General features: G+C 37.1%; 3 protein-coding genes across 7 annotated transcripts; 1 reads left to right on the forward strand and 2 right to left on the reverse strand.

The window, feature by feature from the left end:
* Window positions 1-503: 503 nt before the first annotated feature.
* On the reverse strand, window positions 504-2,547 carry LOC105160197 (CYP enzymes assisting alcohol dehydrogenase). 3 transcript variants are annotated; one of them, XM_088880188.1, is made up of 7 exons: window positions 2,392-2,547; window positions 2,159-2,301; window positions 1,973-2,010; window positions 1,485-1,890; window positions 1,150-1,383; window positions 898-1,056; window positions 504-809 (listed from the first exon to the last, which is right to left on the reverse strand). In XM_088880188.1, the coding sequence occupies exons 1-7, from the start codon at window positions 2,456-2,458 to the stop codon at window positions 696-698; spliced, it is 1,161 nt and encodes a 386-aa protein (XP_088736314.1). In that variant the 5' UTR covers window positions 2,459-2,547; the 3' UTR covers window positions 504-695. The 3 variants fall into 3 exon arrangements, with proteins under 3 accessions (XP_088736314.1, XP_020548830.1, XP_088736315.1); XM_020693171.2 differs by lacking the exon at window positions 1,973-2,010 and having other exon boundaries at window positions 2,392-2,533; XM_088880189.1 differs by lacking the exon at window positions 2,392-2,547 and having other exon boundaries at window positions 1,969-2,081; window positions 2,159-2,300.
* Window positions 2,548-2,929: 382 nt separating this feature from the next.
* LOC105160198 (Chaperone DnaJ-domain superfamily protein) lies at window positions 2,930-6,028 on the forward strand. 3 transcript variants are annotated; one of them, XM_011077468.3, is made up of 7 exons: window positions 2,941-3,147; window positions 3,619-3,696; window positions 3,839-3,914; window positions 4,417-4,490; window positions 4,636-4,706; window positions 5,700-5,743; window positions 5,812-5,974. In XM_011077468.3, exons 1-6 carry the CDS (start codon window positions 3,118-3,120, stop codon window positions 5,740-5,742), a joined length of 372 nt encoding a protein of 123 aa, XP_011075770.1. In that variant the 5' UTR covers window positions 2,941-3,117; the 3' UTR covers window position 5,743; window positions 5,812-5,974. The 3 variants fall into 3 exon arrangements, with proteins under 3 accessions (XP_011075768.1, XP_011075770.1, XP_011075769.1); XM_011077466.3 differs by lacking the exon at window positions 4,636-4,706 and having other exon boundaries at window positions 2,930-3,147; window positions 5,812-6,028; XM_011077467.3 differs by having other exon boundaries at window positions 2,944-3,147; window positions 5,700-5,974.
* Window positions 6,029-7,253: 1,225 nt separating this feature from the next.
* NARA5 (pfkB-like carbohydrate kinase family protein) lies at window positions 7,254-11,453 on the reverse strand. Its single transcript, XM_011077469.3, has 5 exons — window positions 10,770-11,453; window positions 10,377-10,639; window positions 10,001-10,118; window positions 8,469-8,677; window positions 7,254-7,905 (listed from the first exon to the last, which is right to left on the reverse strand). Exons 1-5 carry the CDS (start codon window positions 11,184-11,186, stop codon window positions 7,452-7,454), a joined length of 1,461 nt encoding a protein of 486 aa, XP_011075771.1. The 5' UTR covers window positions 11,187-11,453; the 3' UTR covers window positions 7,254-7,451.
* Between the last annotated feature and the right edge of the window lie 2,928 nt (window positions 11,454-14,381).

Genomic DNA, 14,381 nt, shown 5'->3' on the forward strand with positions numbered 1-14,381 from the left:
TGTGCCGTCAGTCTTATTAGGTGGTTAGATTGTAATTTTATATAGGGAATTCTAGCTAAATAATACATAGATATTAAGCTTTGACTGCAATTGTAATTTAAGATTTGTTATGACTAAAACCTTCAACCTTTTGTCTTTTTTTTTTATGTTCATAAACATTCTTGGTGAGTATTTAATATCAAATTTTGATGAGTACTTAATTGGTTGATAGTTAAGATAGGATTTATCTTATTGGTTTTTGTGAAAGTTTCTACAATTTAATATAATATAGTTGAACTATGATTTTAAAATTTTTTTAAGGTGATTGAACAAAAGTTAAGAAGCTTTTGATGGGGAGCAAGTGGTGCTAGATACACAGCCCAAGTATGATGTATCATGGAACAGGTGTGTTTTATTACCTAAGGAAACTGGAGGCCATTCGGCTTGAGCTATCAACCAAGTCCTCATCATCACATGTTGGCTGGCACCTTAACAAACCATAGAGAGAGAGCAGAGGAGCTGTGTGGAGGACATTAACAACAATTCAAAGTAATTAAGAGTTAAGACAACACCACCTCTTACATATCTTCAAATGGACATGCCATTTGCCCCATTTGCCATTTTCCCACCAGTCTGTACCCAAACAGCTACATATATATGTATTGATGCTCACTACTACAACCAGAGTATGCATGCATGTACTCATGCACTTCTTCTTACAAGTTGATTACAACCTTTACACATTGTGGTTCCTTGAGCAGCTGAAACGCGGTGTTAATATCTTCCAATGTTACTTGATGCGTTAAAAGCCTGTCTAAATTTTGGATTTCCTGCAAACAGACACAGCATTTATTTATTTTATATCATCCATCATATTCATATAGAGGAGGATATATGTAGATCAAAGTTGGTAATTACCTTGTTGATGCATTTATGGATTACAAGGGGAAGATCTGATTGCACCTTCACCCCACCAAAAACCGCATATTTGAATGTTCTGCAACTCAACAATGTCACAAAGTCGATCTCCACGCTTTTATCTGTTGCTGCTCCAAGCATCATAATTTTACCTATTCCCTGTACGCGTACGTATCATCATCCATCACCAACTAGCGTGTTACTAGCGCTATACGAAGATAGATAGATAGATAGATAGATATATGTATTCACCACTTTTGTGGTCTCAAGAGCTTCATTGACCAATTGAGCAACTCCAGTGCACTCAAAGCTGTAGTCTACTCCACACCCTCCTGTTAGTTGTTTTACCAGTTCTGATATGGACTTATCTGATTTGGGGTTTATAAAATCAGTCATTCCAAAGCCCTCTCCTACTGCCCGTTTACTTTCATTGATGTCAATCCCTATAATTCGAGATGCCCCATGAACTCTAGCTCCCTCAATCACCTGATCGATCAATCCGAATATATATGTTACAATTAATCATCCATCACGATATCCATCAACCCGAATACATATATATATAATTAAAATGTTTATTAACTTACTCCCAATCCCACAGCTCCAAGCCCCAAAACAGCAACAGTAGATCCTTTATGCACCTTGGCTTCCTTCCACACCGCCCCAAATCCGGTTGTGAAACCACATGAAAGGAAACTGGCATGAGGAAGAGGTATGTTTGGATCAATTTTGACCAAGTAGTTAACGTCGACAACGGTATACTGAGACCAGGTGGAGCAACTGAGAAAGTGATAGAGCTGTTGGCCTTGGATCGACATCCTGGAGGTGGAGTCCCCCATTAAACCGGTGAATGCTTGGAGAGGGTAGGTTTGACACAGATTAGTCTTTCCGGACATGCAGTTTTCACACTCCCCACACTCCCCCAAGTAAGTAGGAATCACTATATCTCCTTCATTCACCTGCTCCACTCCTTCTCCAATGCTTTCAACTATACTGCATATATACATTCCCAACAAATATTATTATAATTAAATCATGCATCATGTTAATTATTAAATTACATATACATACATACCCGACGCCTTCATGGCCTAGAACTCTGGGAAAGAGTGGCTGATGATCATTTGGAGATGGAGAGACATATATGAAGAGTAGGTAGTAGTTATCAATACATGACGATGTATCTATGATGATGATGAAACAAGATTATTATTAATTATATATATGGAGATAGATACATGAATGAACATGTAGTACTTACGGTAGGGAAACCTTTGCAGCCGAGGACATCCGTATGGCAAATGCTAGCAAACAGCATCCTTACTCTCACTTCTCCTGATTTGGGACCCTCAACTTGTATCTCTTCCACCTTTGGACTCTCATTTTCCTTCCAGATAACGGCCGCTGCATAATGCATAGCTAGCTATAATATGAATATATATATATATATATAGAGAGAGAGAGAGAGAGAGATGATAGATGAGAGAGAGAGACCTTTGCAAGTGATGATAGGAGCAGCAGCAGCAGTTTTAGAGGAGGTGTTGGAGGTGGAGGACGACATGATTGCAATTAGTGATAGAATATTGTGAAGTAGTAGATAAGATGTGTGGTAGGAGAAACAAGAAAATAATATATATATAGTAGGAGTTGGGCAATAAATATTTGATTCATCGACATTATCAAGTTAAAATACATATCTGGCACAGAAGACGACAAGCAACCAATTCCAATTGACTGACTCGTTGTTCGCGTGCGCCATCTAAATCAATTAATTATAAAGTATGTGTAATGTATTTATAATATAATTAATTGATCGTTTTTGCTATCCTATTTTTTTTATATTTAAATAAAAACACCATTTATTTTACAAAATATTGTTTTAATATATTGAATTACATGAGCTACCTTGAATTCATATTTGGCTTCTTGGAAGTAGTGATTACAGAAAAACAACAAGTAATCAAGGAAGAGAATATTAATAAATTGTTAGAAGAAAGAGAAGAAGGGCAAAAAGAGGAAAATCTAATTAAAAATGATAAAATGACCCATCATCATCACAAAATTACAGCAAAAATCAAAATCCCCAATTGTGGCGAATACAGCTCCACCCCTTCCTTCCTTTCCTTTCCCCAAAACAAATCAAACGAGTGACTGAATATCTCAAACATTCTTCCATGAAATGAATCTTTCTCTTTCTCTGAGTTCCATAATTCACAGCTTATGGACGCCAACCATAAACCCATTTATAAGGTACTTTCTTGCTTGCTTTTCAATTCCAAACTTGTTCCCTCTTTTGCTTTCATTTTTCATCTTTATCTGTTGATTCTCGTTTTACATATACTAATCTCCACCATCCTCATCTTTATTTCAACGCCCTAATGCGACTAAAGATTAAATTTTCAGCAGCTTTTGCAATTAAGCTGCAAAAGGGGCGTTCCCTTTTACCCTTTGTTGCTTGCAGCACAATATGTTCAGGAAGAAACAAAATCTTGTCTCGCATTCTCTTTGTCTTTAGCAAGGGGATCTACCTCCATCTCTTCTCACCCCAAGTCTTTCTTCATCTTTCTGGTGTATCTCACAAACGATAAGCTTCTAGGTTTTATTAGTGTGTTCCTTTCCTCTTCCCTATTTATGTTATGAGGAAAACAAAGAGCCGGGCCTGTTTAAATCTATTCTCTAACTTAATACATAGCTAATGAGAGGCCTTTTTTATTGTTTTAGGATTACTACAAGGTCTTAGAAGTGGATTATGATGCAACTGATGAGAAGATACGCTTGAATTATCGCAAGCTTGCATTGGTTGGTAGATTTTCTTCTCCGGGAAGCTACTCTGATGTTTAGATCCAATTAATGAATTCGATCCCCCATCTTCATCAGCTTTCATAATGGATGATGGATGCTGATCAGGGGTTTACTTCATTTTTCTTCTGTTGATGTGCAGAAGTGGCATCCTGACAAACATAAGGGTGATAGTGCTGTTACTGCAAAATTTCAAGAGATTAATGAAGCTTATACTGGTGATTGTTTATCTGCACATACTGGTTCTTGATTTCCTATTCATCCGAAATCCTGGTAGTTGTACTTGTATAAGCTGGAAGTGGATTTTACCTTGTTTTTACTAATTAACTGGGGATAAATTAAGTTGCTTTGACATGTCTGTCTTTGTTCAATTCCATGTCTCAAGAAGCATGAGAAGAGACCCAACTGTTTTTTTTTGGGTGGGTGGGGTGGGGGGTGGTTTTTGTAGTATGACATCTGAGTGCTACTTGGAGCATTGGGATCTGAAAGTGCATGTTTTAGCAGGCTGCAACCTGAAAAAGAGCTTCCAAAGAATTCGTTCTTGTTCACCACAATCCTATGGCTTTTAACATGATAGGGTTTGCAAGGATAACTAGTCCTGCTTCTGCAGGCATCTGTTACTTGTTGCCATAGGACTCTTCTACATTTAGATATGTTTGACTGTCTTAATCTCTTCGGAACATGCGATGTTAACATTTTGTTCAAAATAATTCCTTGTAGTGTTGAGTGATCCAGATAAAAGACTGGAGTATGATCTAAATGGAAATTATGAGATTGACAAATATACTCTGCGGGTAAGTAATTTTGTGTCATGTATCCTGTTCATCCTATATATTGTTTCTTCTCTCTGAAGCGTCATTTTTATATTAACCTTGCGGGGATCATGGATCTTTGTCGCTTCGCTTGCTGATGATTTGGATTTTACCTCTGCTAATACAGGAATATTTATCGAGATTCAAAGGAATGATACTTACCTGTAATGGGCTTGGTATAAGTCACACATCAATTTGGTATGTCTAGGCATCTAGTTATGATGCTGGACTTGTTTGATTGACCATTCATGTAGATTAGTTACATCATTACACTATGACCATGAAGTTGTATAGGGCTCTAAAGCATGCACATCACGCGAGATATTCTTGTTCACTTTGCTGTATATTACAAAGCAAATTTGTGTAGACTTCAGAGGAAACCAAACCTTCTATCACCAAACTTATGGTCTTTACCATGTATATTAGGGACTTCAACATGCTTTAAAATAAGTGAATGTAATGAGATAACATTGGGACAGGCAGAAGCTCATTCACCCATATTGCAGCTAGGCTTATGTAGAGCATCTGATGTACGAGGCAATATTCAGCTGATCGTGCTAGAACTAGTCAAGTAGTTGTAAGCCAACAGAAGTTCTATGAGTTGGTACAATTAGAAAGAAATCTATTAAACTCGATGTCCTTTGTGTGATCAGTTGAGACATGGGTACTTCTCTTACTGGATTTTAGGACACTCCGCTGAATCCTTAAAACTTTAGGTCTCATCAATATACTAGTCTCTGCATCTCAGAACCATTGCTTTACTTAAACATTTTAATGTTGGTTGTCATAAATGTTGATGGCCACTGTCTTCGCGACACACTTTTTTAATTCACCCTGTACCTAGTACATAGGCCCTTATCCCCTGTGAGTCAAGCAAAATTAAGTTGGTAAGTAGTAATAACAGTAACAGTAATAAGAAAAAGAGCGAAAATGCCAATGATTATTAAAATACGGACCCAGTAGCATAGTAAAAGCAAGCAGGTCATGTTAAGGGTTTAGTGGACTTATTTTTGGATCATTAGTGATTGTGAACTTTCTGATCAAGTTTATGCTTTACAGGCTTATATTATCAATGTTGCTCCATGCAGCCTTGTGTTTTTTCTTCAAATGAATTTATAATGTCCTAGACAACAAAATTACGACCTTTTTGTTGTGTTTATTGGCTGCCTCTGATTGTCATTGTTTATGCAGGTCACAGCCACTGATGGAAATGAACAATTTAAAAGAAAAATAAGGTTTGAAGTCATCTCAGTGTATTTGTTCTCCTCTCGACCTCAATAATTTGCTCGTTCAACATTTGCAGATTGGCCAACTCTTTGTATCATATTGTTGTATGCATAGCACACAAGAGTCGATGGAAAACGTCTCTTGTAGATTATGTTGGGCTGATACAGTAAGGTTATGAAGTCTTGTATATACTAATTGAAGTATAATTATATTTAGAGAGGTCATTTTGGGATTAACAATGTCATTCTACAAACTTTCCATTTTATATTGTTAGTAGTTTAGTGAAACTGAAATGGAATTGTTCAGTATTATTGGCTAAATGTTCAGGTCTCGTAGCTGTGATAGAAAGATTTAATGGGAATTACTTTGCAATTAGTGGCGTTAATAGGATTATAAATGACGCCCAACTCTAAATAACAGCCATCACAATGGAAAGTAGTCGAAAAGCAATGAAATTTAACTAAAAATAACCTCAAAGGGGAAAGAAATGCACACCAAACCCTTTTTATCTTTCTGAAGATGATGACGATGATGATATTAGATCTATAAACAAAAATACGAAGGAAAACAAAATAAATAAACCAGTGTTTGCTTCCACCACAGCAGAAAATGGATACATAAGTTGGGAGGGGTTTTTTTTGTTGAAGCTGAGTGCTGAGGAGAAGCAGAGAAGCACAATACCCGCTCTCCAATTCCATTCCTCCCAACCACATACTACACACAGTCTATGCAAATAATTCTAAACTCGGCCTTCCCAAGATCCAATGGCGTGAATGAAACACGACTTCGTATGGTTTCATACATACATTCATCAAAATATATCCTTGTTGAGCGAGTCGTAGAAAGGGAGGTTGTTGGTGGTGAAGAGTTGACTCCGTTGTCAATGCAAAAACAAGCAGCTAGATTGAAATTTGAAGCTTCACCACGTTCCAATTCCATTCCTCCCAACCACATACTACACTCTCAGTCTATGCAAATAATTTTAAACTCGGCCTTCCCAAGATCCAATGGGGTGAATGAAACACGACTTCATATGGTTTTATGCATTCATACATACATTCATTGCATTCATACATACATTCATCAAAATATATCCTTGTTGAGTTAGTTGTAGGAAGGGAGGTTGTTGGTGGTGAAGAGTAGACTCCAATGTCGATGCAAAAATAAGCAGCTAGATTGAAATTTGAAGGTTCACCACGTTCCCCCCCCCCCCCCCCCCCACACCCTCTGCAACAATGACCAGTTACAGAAGCACAGCCAAGGAGGAAAGGAGTTCTTCACAGAGCTCCAAAAGGACGCTTTATCATCGAATACTAAAACTCTTAGTTCAACCTGTGGCTTTCTCATTTTCACTCCAGCACACACGCATACTGAGCTTTGTCAAAGGAAGGAAGAGATTGCTGGAATTGCAAATTAACAAAAGCAGTGTGTTGTCCATGTTCTGTATAGTATAACATGGACACGGATGCTAGAAATATTAAAGTGTGTGATGATACAACATAGTCAGAGGAAAATAGATGAGAGTGGTGAACCTAAAATCAATAAAAGAGAGGACAACGCCTGAAATGTACAAGCTAATTACAAATACTTTTCAATATACACAGTTCAGTAAACAATAAAGAGATCTTCCAATAAATTGAAATATTCAAATGGATGGTTGGCACGCTCAAGTGGTTCTTCCCTTTCTTATCATTCCACTTTTCATCAGTTAAACAGTTAAAGGCTGGAAATTTGATCAGAACCTACATCAGACCATACAGCGGAGCTTTTTTGATGGAATGCAAATGACTTAGCTAACTTTACAGCATCTTGTACTCTCAACCGAGTTCCTTGTTGTGCAACAACTACGGATGCAACCTTAGAGGCTAATGCACCCATATCTCTCAAGTCAGATACACCACGCAATAAACCATACAATATACCAGATGCATACGCATCTCCAGCTCCACAAGTATCTACTGGCACACAAGGTGATGGAGGGATGTAAACAGCTTCACCTTTCACACCAATATAAGAGCCTTTAGGCCCGTCTGTGACTGAAACAAACGGAACAAAATGGCTCAGGTACCTTGTCGCTGAAATAGGGCTTTCTTTCGAGGAAAAATGACAAAAGGTTCTGGCTTCATCACTGTTTGCAAAAATGATGTCTGCATAATTTGCCATGATATCCCTGATAGAGAAAATAAAATTTGAAATGAGCGATGAACCAAGGCAGATAATCCCTTTTAAATTTCTGAAGAGACAATTCCAAATAATATCCTAGTGTCAATATCCAAAAACAGACATCAATATCTTCCATCACTTTTTCTTGTTTAATCTTTTCCAAAACAAACAGCTAAAGCGGAATCTCAAAAATTCAACCAAGATGCATTAGTCTCTTGCACGGTACATTAAAAGGACCAATAAGACAAGGCATATAAAGCAAAATACGGATGAAGTTGAATAAAGACAAGTCTGACACAAAACCGCAAAAGTCAGCCCGAATCTTTAAATTCGAGTACTTATTTCAGTTTGCAAAGCCATTTCAATGTGAAACAGACTCCAATAACAATCACATTTTGACACTAATGTTTCACAATTCATGAAAATATAATTGATGCAATGCATCTATGCAAAAGAATTATGCTATTTATCCATGTTGCCAATTCAGTTAATTGAAGTGAACATCTTTTTTACGACGCATGTTGACAAGTGACGAAATATAAAGAATTGGATATATTAGAAGATATTTACCAGAAATCATCATAATGTCTCTCAATGCAGGTGATATCTGATGCCGTGATGGCAACCAGAGCACCACATCTGCGGGCCTCCTCACAAGCCATGGCAATTGTTTTGATTGTGTCAGGAAATTCAAATAAGTATCCTTCAACAATTAATATACTTGTTTTGGATATCAAGCTGGCCAAGCACGGATCATAGTTTACCCTTGAAGACATGCCCTGGTTTTATCAAAAGAAGCAATTTTGAGCAATTTGTGGAACTATCTAACTTTCATAAAACGTCAGAATCGGAATAAAATCAGGATGAGGATTGTCAATTCAATTGTTAGGATGATAAAAGTTGTAATGGATTCCGAAACTATGGTTACACCAATTATGACGCTGACCTAATGACAATTGTAACTAAACAACAACACGTTAACCAGTCTACAAGCTTTTACAAAATCCTTTAATGATGAAAAGGATAATTCAGCCATTTTTGGGATAACATACAGCCCAACTTCACAAATTATGAGATTAAGCTCATTCCGCTGCATCAGATACAGCCCACAGATCCATGCAGTCAATATTCATCTTATTTTCTAACTATTCTACTTGTTGGATCAGCCAAAACATTATTAGTTTCAGATGGGGCCCAACGCATGTTAAGTGCGCCTTACAGTGCACGCGTAACACCTAATATCTAACTTGGTTTATAAGAAGTTGTTTTAGCAGCTTTACGTTATATGAATTTGAAATGATAAAATAATTTCTAGCGCCAAACTCGAGATATCTTGTGTTCTTTTTTAAAGAAAAGGAAAAAATAGAGTTCTGGTATAATTAAGCACCAACCTTGCTATTGTTTGATCCTGTTGATTTGCCCAACTTGCCTGACAGTCTACATTGCTGACCAAACCAAAAATCTTTTATCGTAAATTTTTCTCAGTTAATTCTTTTCTGGCTGGTACTTATTAAATGAGACACTGTTGGGAACATCAGTACTACTCAGTGTTAACTACAATAATTCCTTGCTTTCCTTGTCTTTTACATATATCTTGAAAACATTGCTCTCTGTTACATACTATACTTCTTCGACTTGATGAATTCTCATGGTATATACTGTACTTCCACTTTCTTCATGAACATTTATATGCTTGGAAAGAGAAAATACTAATCAAATTGTTAAATCGAAAAAATATATATTCTGATGATCCTGAGTAGGACCACCAAATCTAATCTACAAAATAACACGGCCATTTGGAAGAACAAAATATTTCCAATCTTACAAACTTTATCTGTATGAAAGTACTCAGAGGAAATTTCTACCACATAACTGCAAAGTTTACACACTGAAGAGCCCTGTAATTTGGTGTTCGTTCATACAATCTTTCAAAGACAGTCGTGGCTGTTCAGAAAATGGAACCCCTAATTTTTTTAACTGCAAAGTTTACACACTGAAGAGCCCTGTAATTGGGTGTTCGTTCATACAATCTTTCAAAGACAGTCATGGCTGTTCAGTAAATGGAACCCCTAATTTTTTTCATTAACAAAAATGCTACTGACCTGGTATGCCAGCATTGTTCGTTGAGCATCCGGTGTTGTGAGAACAATAACTGTTCCTGTTGTTCCATCATCCACTGGTGCTGAAAGGAAATTCACGTTTGCTCGCTGGAGTTTTGATCTATGTAAATGATTCAATAAAATAAATTCATAGAACCCATTAGACGTGATCAAAAGACAAAATAAAAAAGGCATAAAGTATACCAAGTGGTAACTTAAGAATATCCTAAACCAATCCGATTCCAACAGAGCACTTGCACAAGTATGATAGCGGTGAGTTCATCCAAGAAAGAAATCACGGAATTTTATTTTTATTTTTTTGATAAATAAGAAATAGCACAAGTTGAAAGGATATGAAAAGATGCTAGATGAAGTGTACCGGTAGAATCCACCTAATGGATCACTTCCGACACTGCCAGCCATGGCAACATTCAACGAAGGGCCCCCAATGGGTTGACCACCAAGCCTAGCCAAGGCCACCAAGGTGTTAGAAAGAGAACCACCAGCAGCAGCTTTATAGCTGCATCCATCCATGGCGCGTAGAACTCTACCCCTTTCTTCATGATTCACTACTTTCCTTGTACCCTTGTCTAATCCAAGTCTCTCGAGAAATTCATCATCAACCATACCAGAAAAGTCCACCTAACATTGGTGAAAATGATATAAAGAAATGAGTAAATGGGAAGCCAGAAAACTGCAACTTTACATTGCAAATATATATTCTCTACTAACATTCCTGATATGAAATCTTAGAAAAAAGGAATGAAATTACCATAGCCTGGCCAAGGCCCAAGACATGCCATCTATCGGGCAAGGAGGAGGAAGAATCGGAGGGGTGGTCTTGTGGGGCATCATCGTCGTCGGAATCAGATACTGCTAAGTCGTCATCAGTGGCAGAGGTAGAAGGGGTGGTGTCATGGGAGAAATCAGGAGAAGGGGTGGCGTCTGTGCCACTAGACATAGAAGAAGAGAAGTTGGAGGAGGAGGAGGAGATAGGAAAAAGAGATGTGGGAGGATGAATGGTTGTACGGTTAAAAATGGAGGAAATAAAGAGGGAAGTAGTTGAGGAGGGAGATGAGAAAGGGAAAAGAGTGGAGGATGGAGAAGAAAGTTCGGAAAAAGGGGGAAATTTTCTAGTAAGAGGGGAGGAGAGAGAAGAGGAAGAAAGGGAGAGAAGAGAGAAAGACATGAATGCGATTTGGTTGGTATATCAAACAAGTGGTGAAGATTGTTGGGGGAGGAGGAAGATGATGACTGAGTGCGTTTGGTTTGGATTGGATTTGGGAGGGTGGAGTCAGATTCTTCAGCTGAATTCAGCCTTCCCGCCGCCCAATTGCCATACACTCTTCTTCTCTCTCTCTCTCTCTCCCCCTCTCTGCCTCTAGCTTGCTGCCTTTATCTTCATTCTTGATTCTTGATTCTTCAATCTTCAACCCCCCGCCGCCTACTTTTCCTCTTTTGCCCCCCGGTTTTGTGAAAAACTCCTCACCTCACTATACGCTAATCATATTCATACGCTTCCAATCTCACTACTACTACTTAATTCACCATTCTTTCAATCTTAATCATTGCCATAACCCCTTTATTATCTTCATCTCTTAAGTACTGCTAAAATCACTCATTTCACCCACTTTATGCTAATTCACCCATAAAATTATCATTATTACTAGAAAATAAAAAATATTGGCTTGAGTTAGTGAATAATATAAAATTATGGATGAATTTAGAAAAATCAAGTGAAAACTATATGAGTAAGAATGAGGGAGTTGGAGAAAATGAGATAATGGAGCACAAGTTGTGAAATCTATTCCTTTTTTAATAAAAGGAATTCATGTGCACATTTTGTGATATTTGTTGTTAATTTTAACGCCAAATCTAATGAAATTGTTAAAAATATATAAATTTAAGAATTAATATTATCATGTCTAAAAATTTTCGAGAACCAAAACACAATAAGTGGGCAGGTAGGAGGACTAAAATTGTAATCTTTCAGAAAAGAACGATTATTGCGAGAGAAAGAGAGAGAAGGCAGTTTAATTTTTTTTTATTATACAAATAATATTTTTTAAATATTATAATAAATTTGTGTCGAGCACAAATTTTATTTTTAAAGAAAAAAGCCTACATCCACAACTCGAGTTTAAATTTTTTATTTTTTCTTTGGTTCTGGGCTTGTCAAGGCTAACACGCCCGCTTTGGCAGCCATGTTAGCATTAATTTTGTTTTATTTGTTTTTCTTAATAAGTATTATATATATTGTTATTATTATAAATTTAATTATTTTTAATTTTAATATAATTAGCAGTAAATAAATTTATGATAACTTATTTTGATGTACAAAATAATAATTAAATTCAACAAATACATCAATGTACCAATAACAATTAAATTACAGGAACTTGCATAAAGTGAGACAAATACCTACACATTCGATGAGACTCGAACCCATAATCTTGAACTTATACTTAAAGCTTAAATCCCCACAAACACATTTACGTTTATTTTAAATATATATATAATGAGTGGAATTATAAAATCATATATATCCTCCTTAAAGTCTTGAACTATATTCATTCATAAGTTAAAATATAATACAACTTGTAACAATTAATAAATTAATATTAAAGAAATCTGAATCAAATTGAGAAAATCAATTACTTTTGATTAATTTTTAGTATCTCCCAAATAAATCTATATTTTAATTATTTTTATATATTTAAAAATAATTAAAATTTTAAATTATCAACAATTAATATATTTTTATGTCAATAATAAATATTGATGTGATAGGTTGGATCAAAGAGATTCAAAACGTTCAAAAAAAAAAAAGAAAAAAAAACGAGAGGCTAGTAACATCTTAAGAGGCCTAAGAGGATTTGGCAAGTGTACTTGGCGGGTGCCCCCAGAATACAGACAGGCGGGTGACCCTCTCATTCGTCTCATAAAGAGATTTAAAGCCCAAGCCAGGTCCACCGATCCATAATGAGAACAACTTATTGAAAAAGTATCAAGCTCAGCTCAAACCCAATACGCCAAGATCGACCTAAGAAGGAGGCCTAGTACGAGCCCTGTCTTCCAAGCCCAGCTTTGGGGGAAAGGAGACGTCCTCTAGAAGATGGACTCCTTGACCTAGAAGGACTTCTTGAAAAAGTAGGAGTCCTCCTCCAACCAAAAACGTGATACTCAAGTTAAGGATGAGATAAAATTGTTCCTTATTCCTGAATTTTCGCTTTTTTCCTCGAAAAGGCAAGTCACGCCAAAGTTCCTCTGAAGAGGAACTTATTCTCTATAAATACAGGAAGCACCCCTCAACAAAGATATCTGCAACCCCCCTTTAAGAAGCTGGAAACTGTCTTGTTGTTAAACTGCAACTCTTCATCTGTACTTTTGCCATATTTTACTCACGAAATTCTTATTTTTATTTCAATTTCTCATTTCAACATCCCTCAAGAGGGACACCTTCCATCCACCAAGAGGGTAGCCTTCAGTCCTCCAAGAAGGACACCTTCTTCCATTCTCCAACAAGGACGCCTTCAGTTCTTCAAGAGGGATGCCTTTTTCAATCCTCCAAAAAGGACGCCACCTTCTATCCATCAAGAGGGGCACATTCCGTCCACCAAGAGGGACACCCTTTAGAATTTAAAAAACCACTCTCTATTCTTGATTTAGCATTCAAATTGCTTACTATATTACGATTTCTCAATACATTTTATTTCTCATAAATTCAATACTAACTAGGGCATCAGAATGTTAAACGCATCATTGGCGCCGTCTGTGGGAAACACAGATCTAAAACGTGAGATTAATGGAAGAAGTCCACACCTCTTTGGAGGACTCCCCCAAAAGGACCGTTGGCTCACGCTAGAGGACCTCCTACGATTGATTAATACCTCTGTTTAAGGCCCAACTTCAATGGCTCCATCATCGTTATTTTTCTAATATTCCACTAATTCAATTTTTAATATGCAGGATGCCCCCTAGAAAAGCAGGCGGGCATCTTTCTAAGAATAAGCTTATCCCGAAGCAGGCATCCCCCTTAATAAAATCCTGCACCAAGGGGGCATCCCCTCAGCAAATAAATCATTACATACTTGTTTCCCACAAGGAGTATTTTTTATTTTAATAATTTTAGAGATTTATTTTACCCCCTTCAATGTGTTAACATATGTTTGCTTGTAGGGATTTCATGAAGAAGGCATCCCTATCATAAAAAGCTTTGTCTTCCACACAAGCACAAAAGCCCTATCTTTGACAGAGGCACAAATGCCCTCCTCCGTGGAGGATCCCCAAGCCTTCCTTCTGGCAGGCACTTAGGTCCTTCTTTAGGGAACTTGCAAGCTCTGTCGTATGCAGGCACCCAAGCCCTCCTCCGCGGAGGCATCTA

Source organism: Sesamum indicum, linkage group LG4 (genome assembly GCF_026168435.1).
Source record: "Sesamum indicum cultivar Baizhima isolate 11 linkage group LG4, ASM2616843v1, whole genome shotgun sequence".
Taxonomy (NCBI): Eukaryota; Viridiplantae; Streptophyta; class Magnoliopsida; order Lamiales; family Pedaliaceae; genus Sesamum; species Sesamum indicum.

Bases quoted from the DNA above. Each gene is read 5' to 3' on its own strand.
- LOC105160197 (XM_088880188.1), bottom strand. From the start codon at position 2,458: ATGTCGTCCTCCACCTCCAACACCTCCTCTAAAACTGCTGCTGCTGCT. The intron at 2,302-2,391 runs GTCTCTCTCTCT...TGCATTATGCAG, and splicing joins TCCTATCATCACTTGCAAAG to CGGCCGTTATCTGGAAGGAA. The intron at 810-897 runs GTAATTACCAAC...GTCTGTTTGCAG, and splicing joins TCCATAAATGCATCAACAAG to GAAATCCAAAATTTAGACAG.
- LOC105160198 (XM_011077466.3), top strand. From the start codon at position 3,118: ATGGACGCCAACCATAAACCCATTTATAAG. The intron at 3,148-3,618 runs GTACTTTCTTGC...TTATTGTTTTAG, and splicing joins ACCATAAACCCATTTATAAG to GATTACTACAAGGTCTTAGA. The intron at 4,491-5,699 runs GTAAGTAATTTT...TTGTTTATGCAG, and splicing joins TTGACAAATATACTCTGCGG to GTCACAGCCACTGATGGAAA.
- NARA5 (XM_011077469.3), bottom strand. From the start codon at position 11,186: ATGTCTTTCTCTCTTCTCTCCCTTTCTTCCTCTTCTCTCTCCTCCCCT. The intron at 10,119-10,376 runs GTACACTTCATC...TCATTTACATAG, and splicing joins CCATTAGGTGGATTCTACCG to ATCAAAACTCCAGCGAGCAA. The intron at 8,678-10,000 runs GTCAGTAGCATT...TGATAAAACCAG, and splicing joins GAACAATGCTGGCATACCAG to GGCATGTCTTCAAGGGTAAA.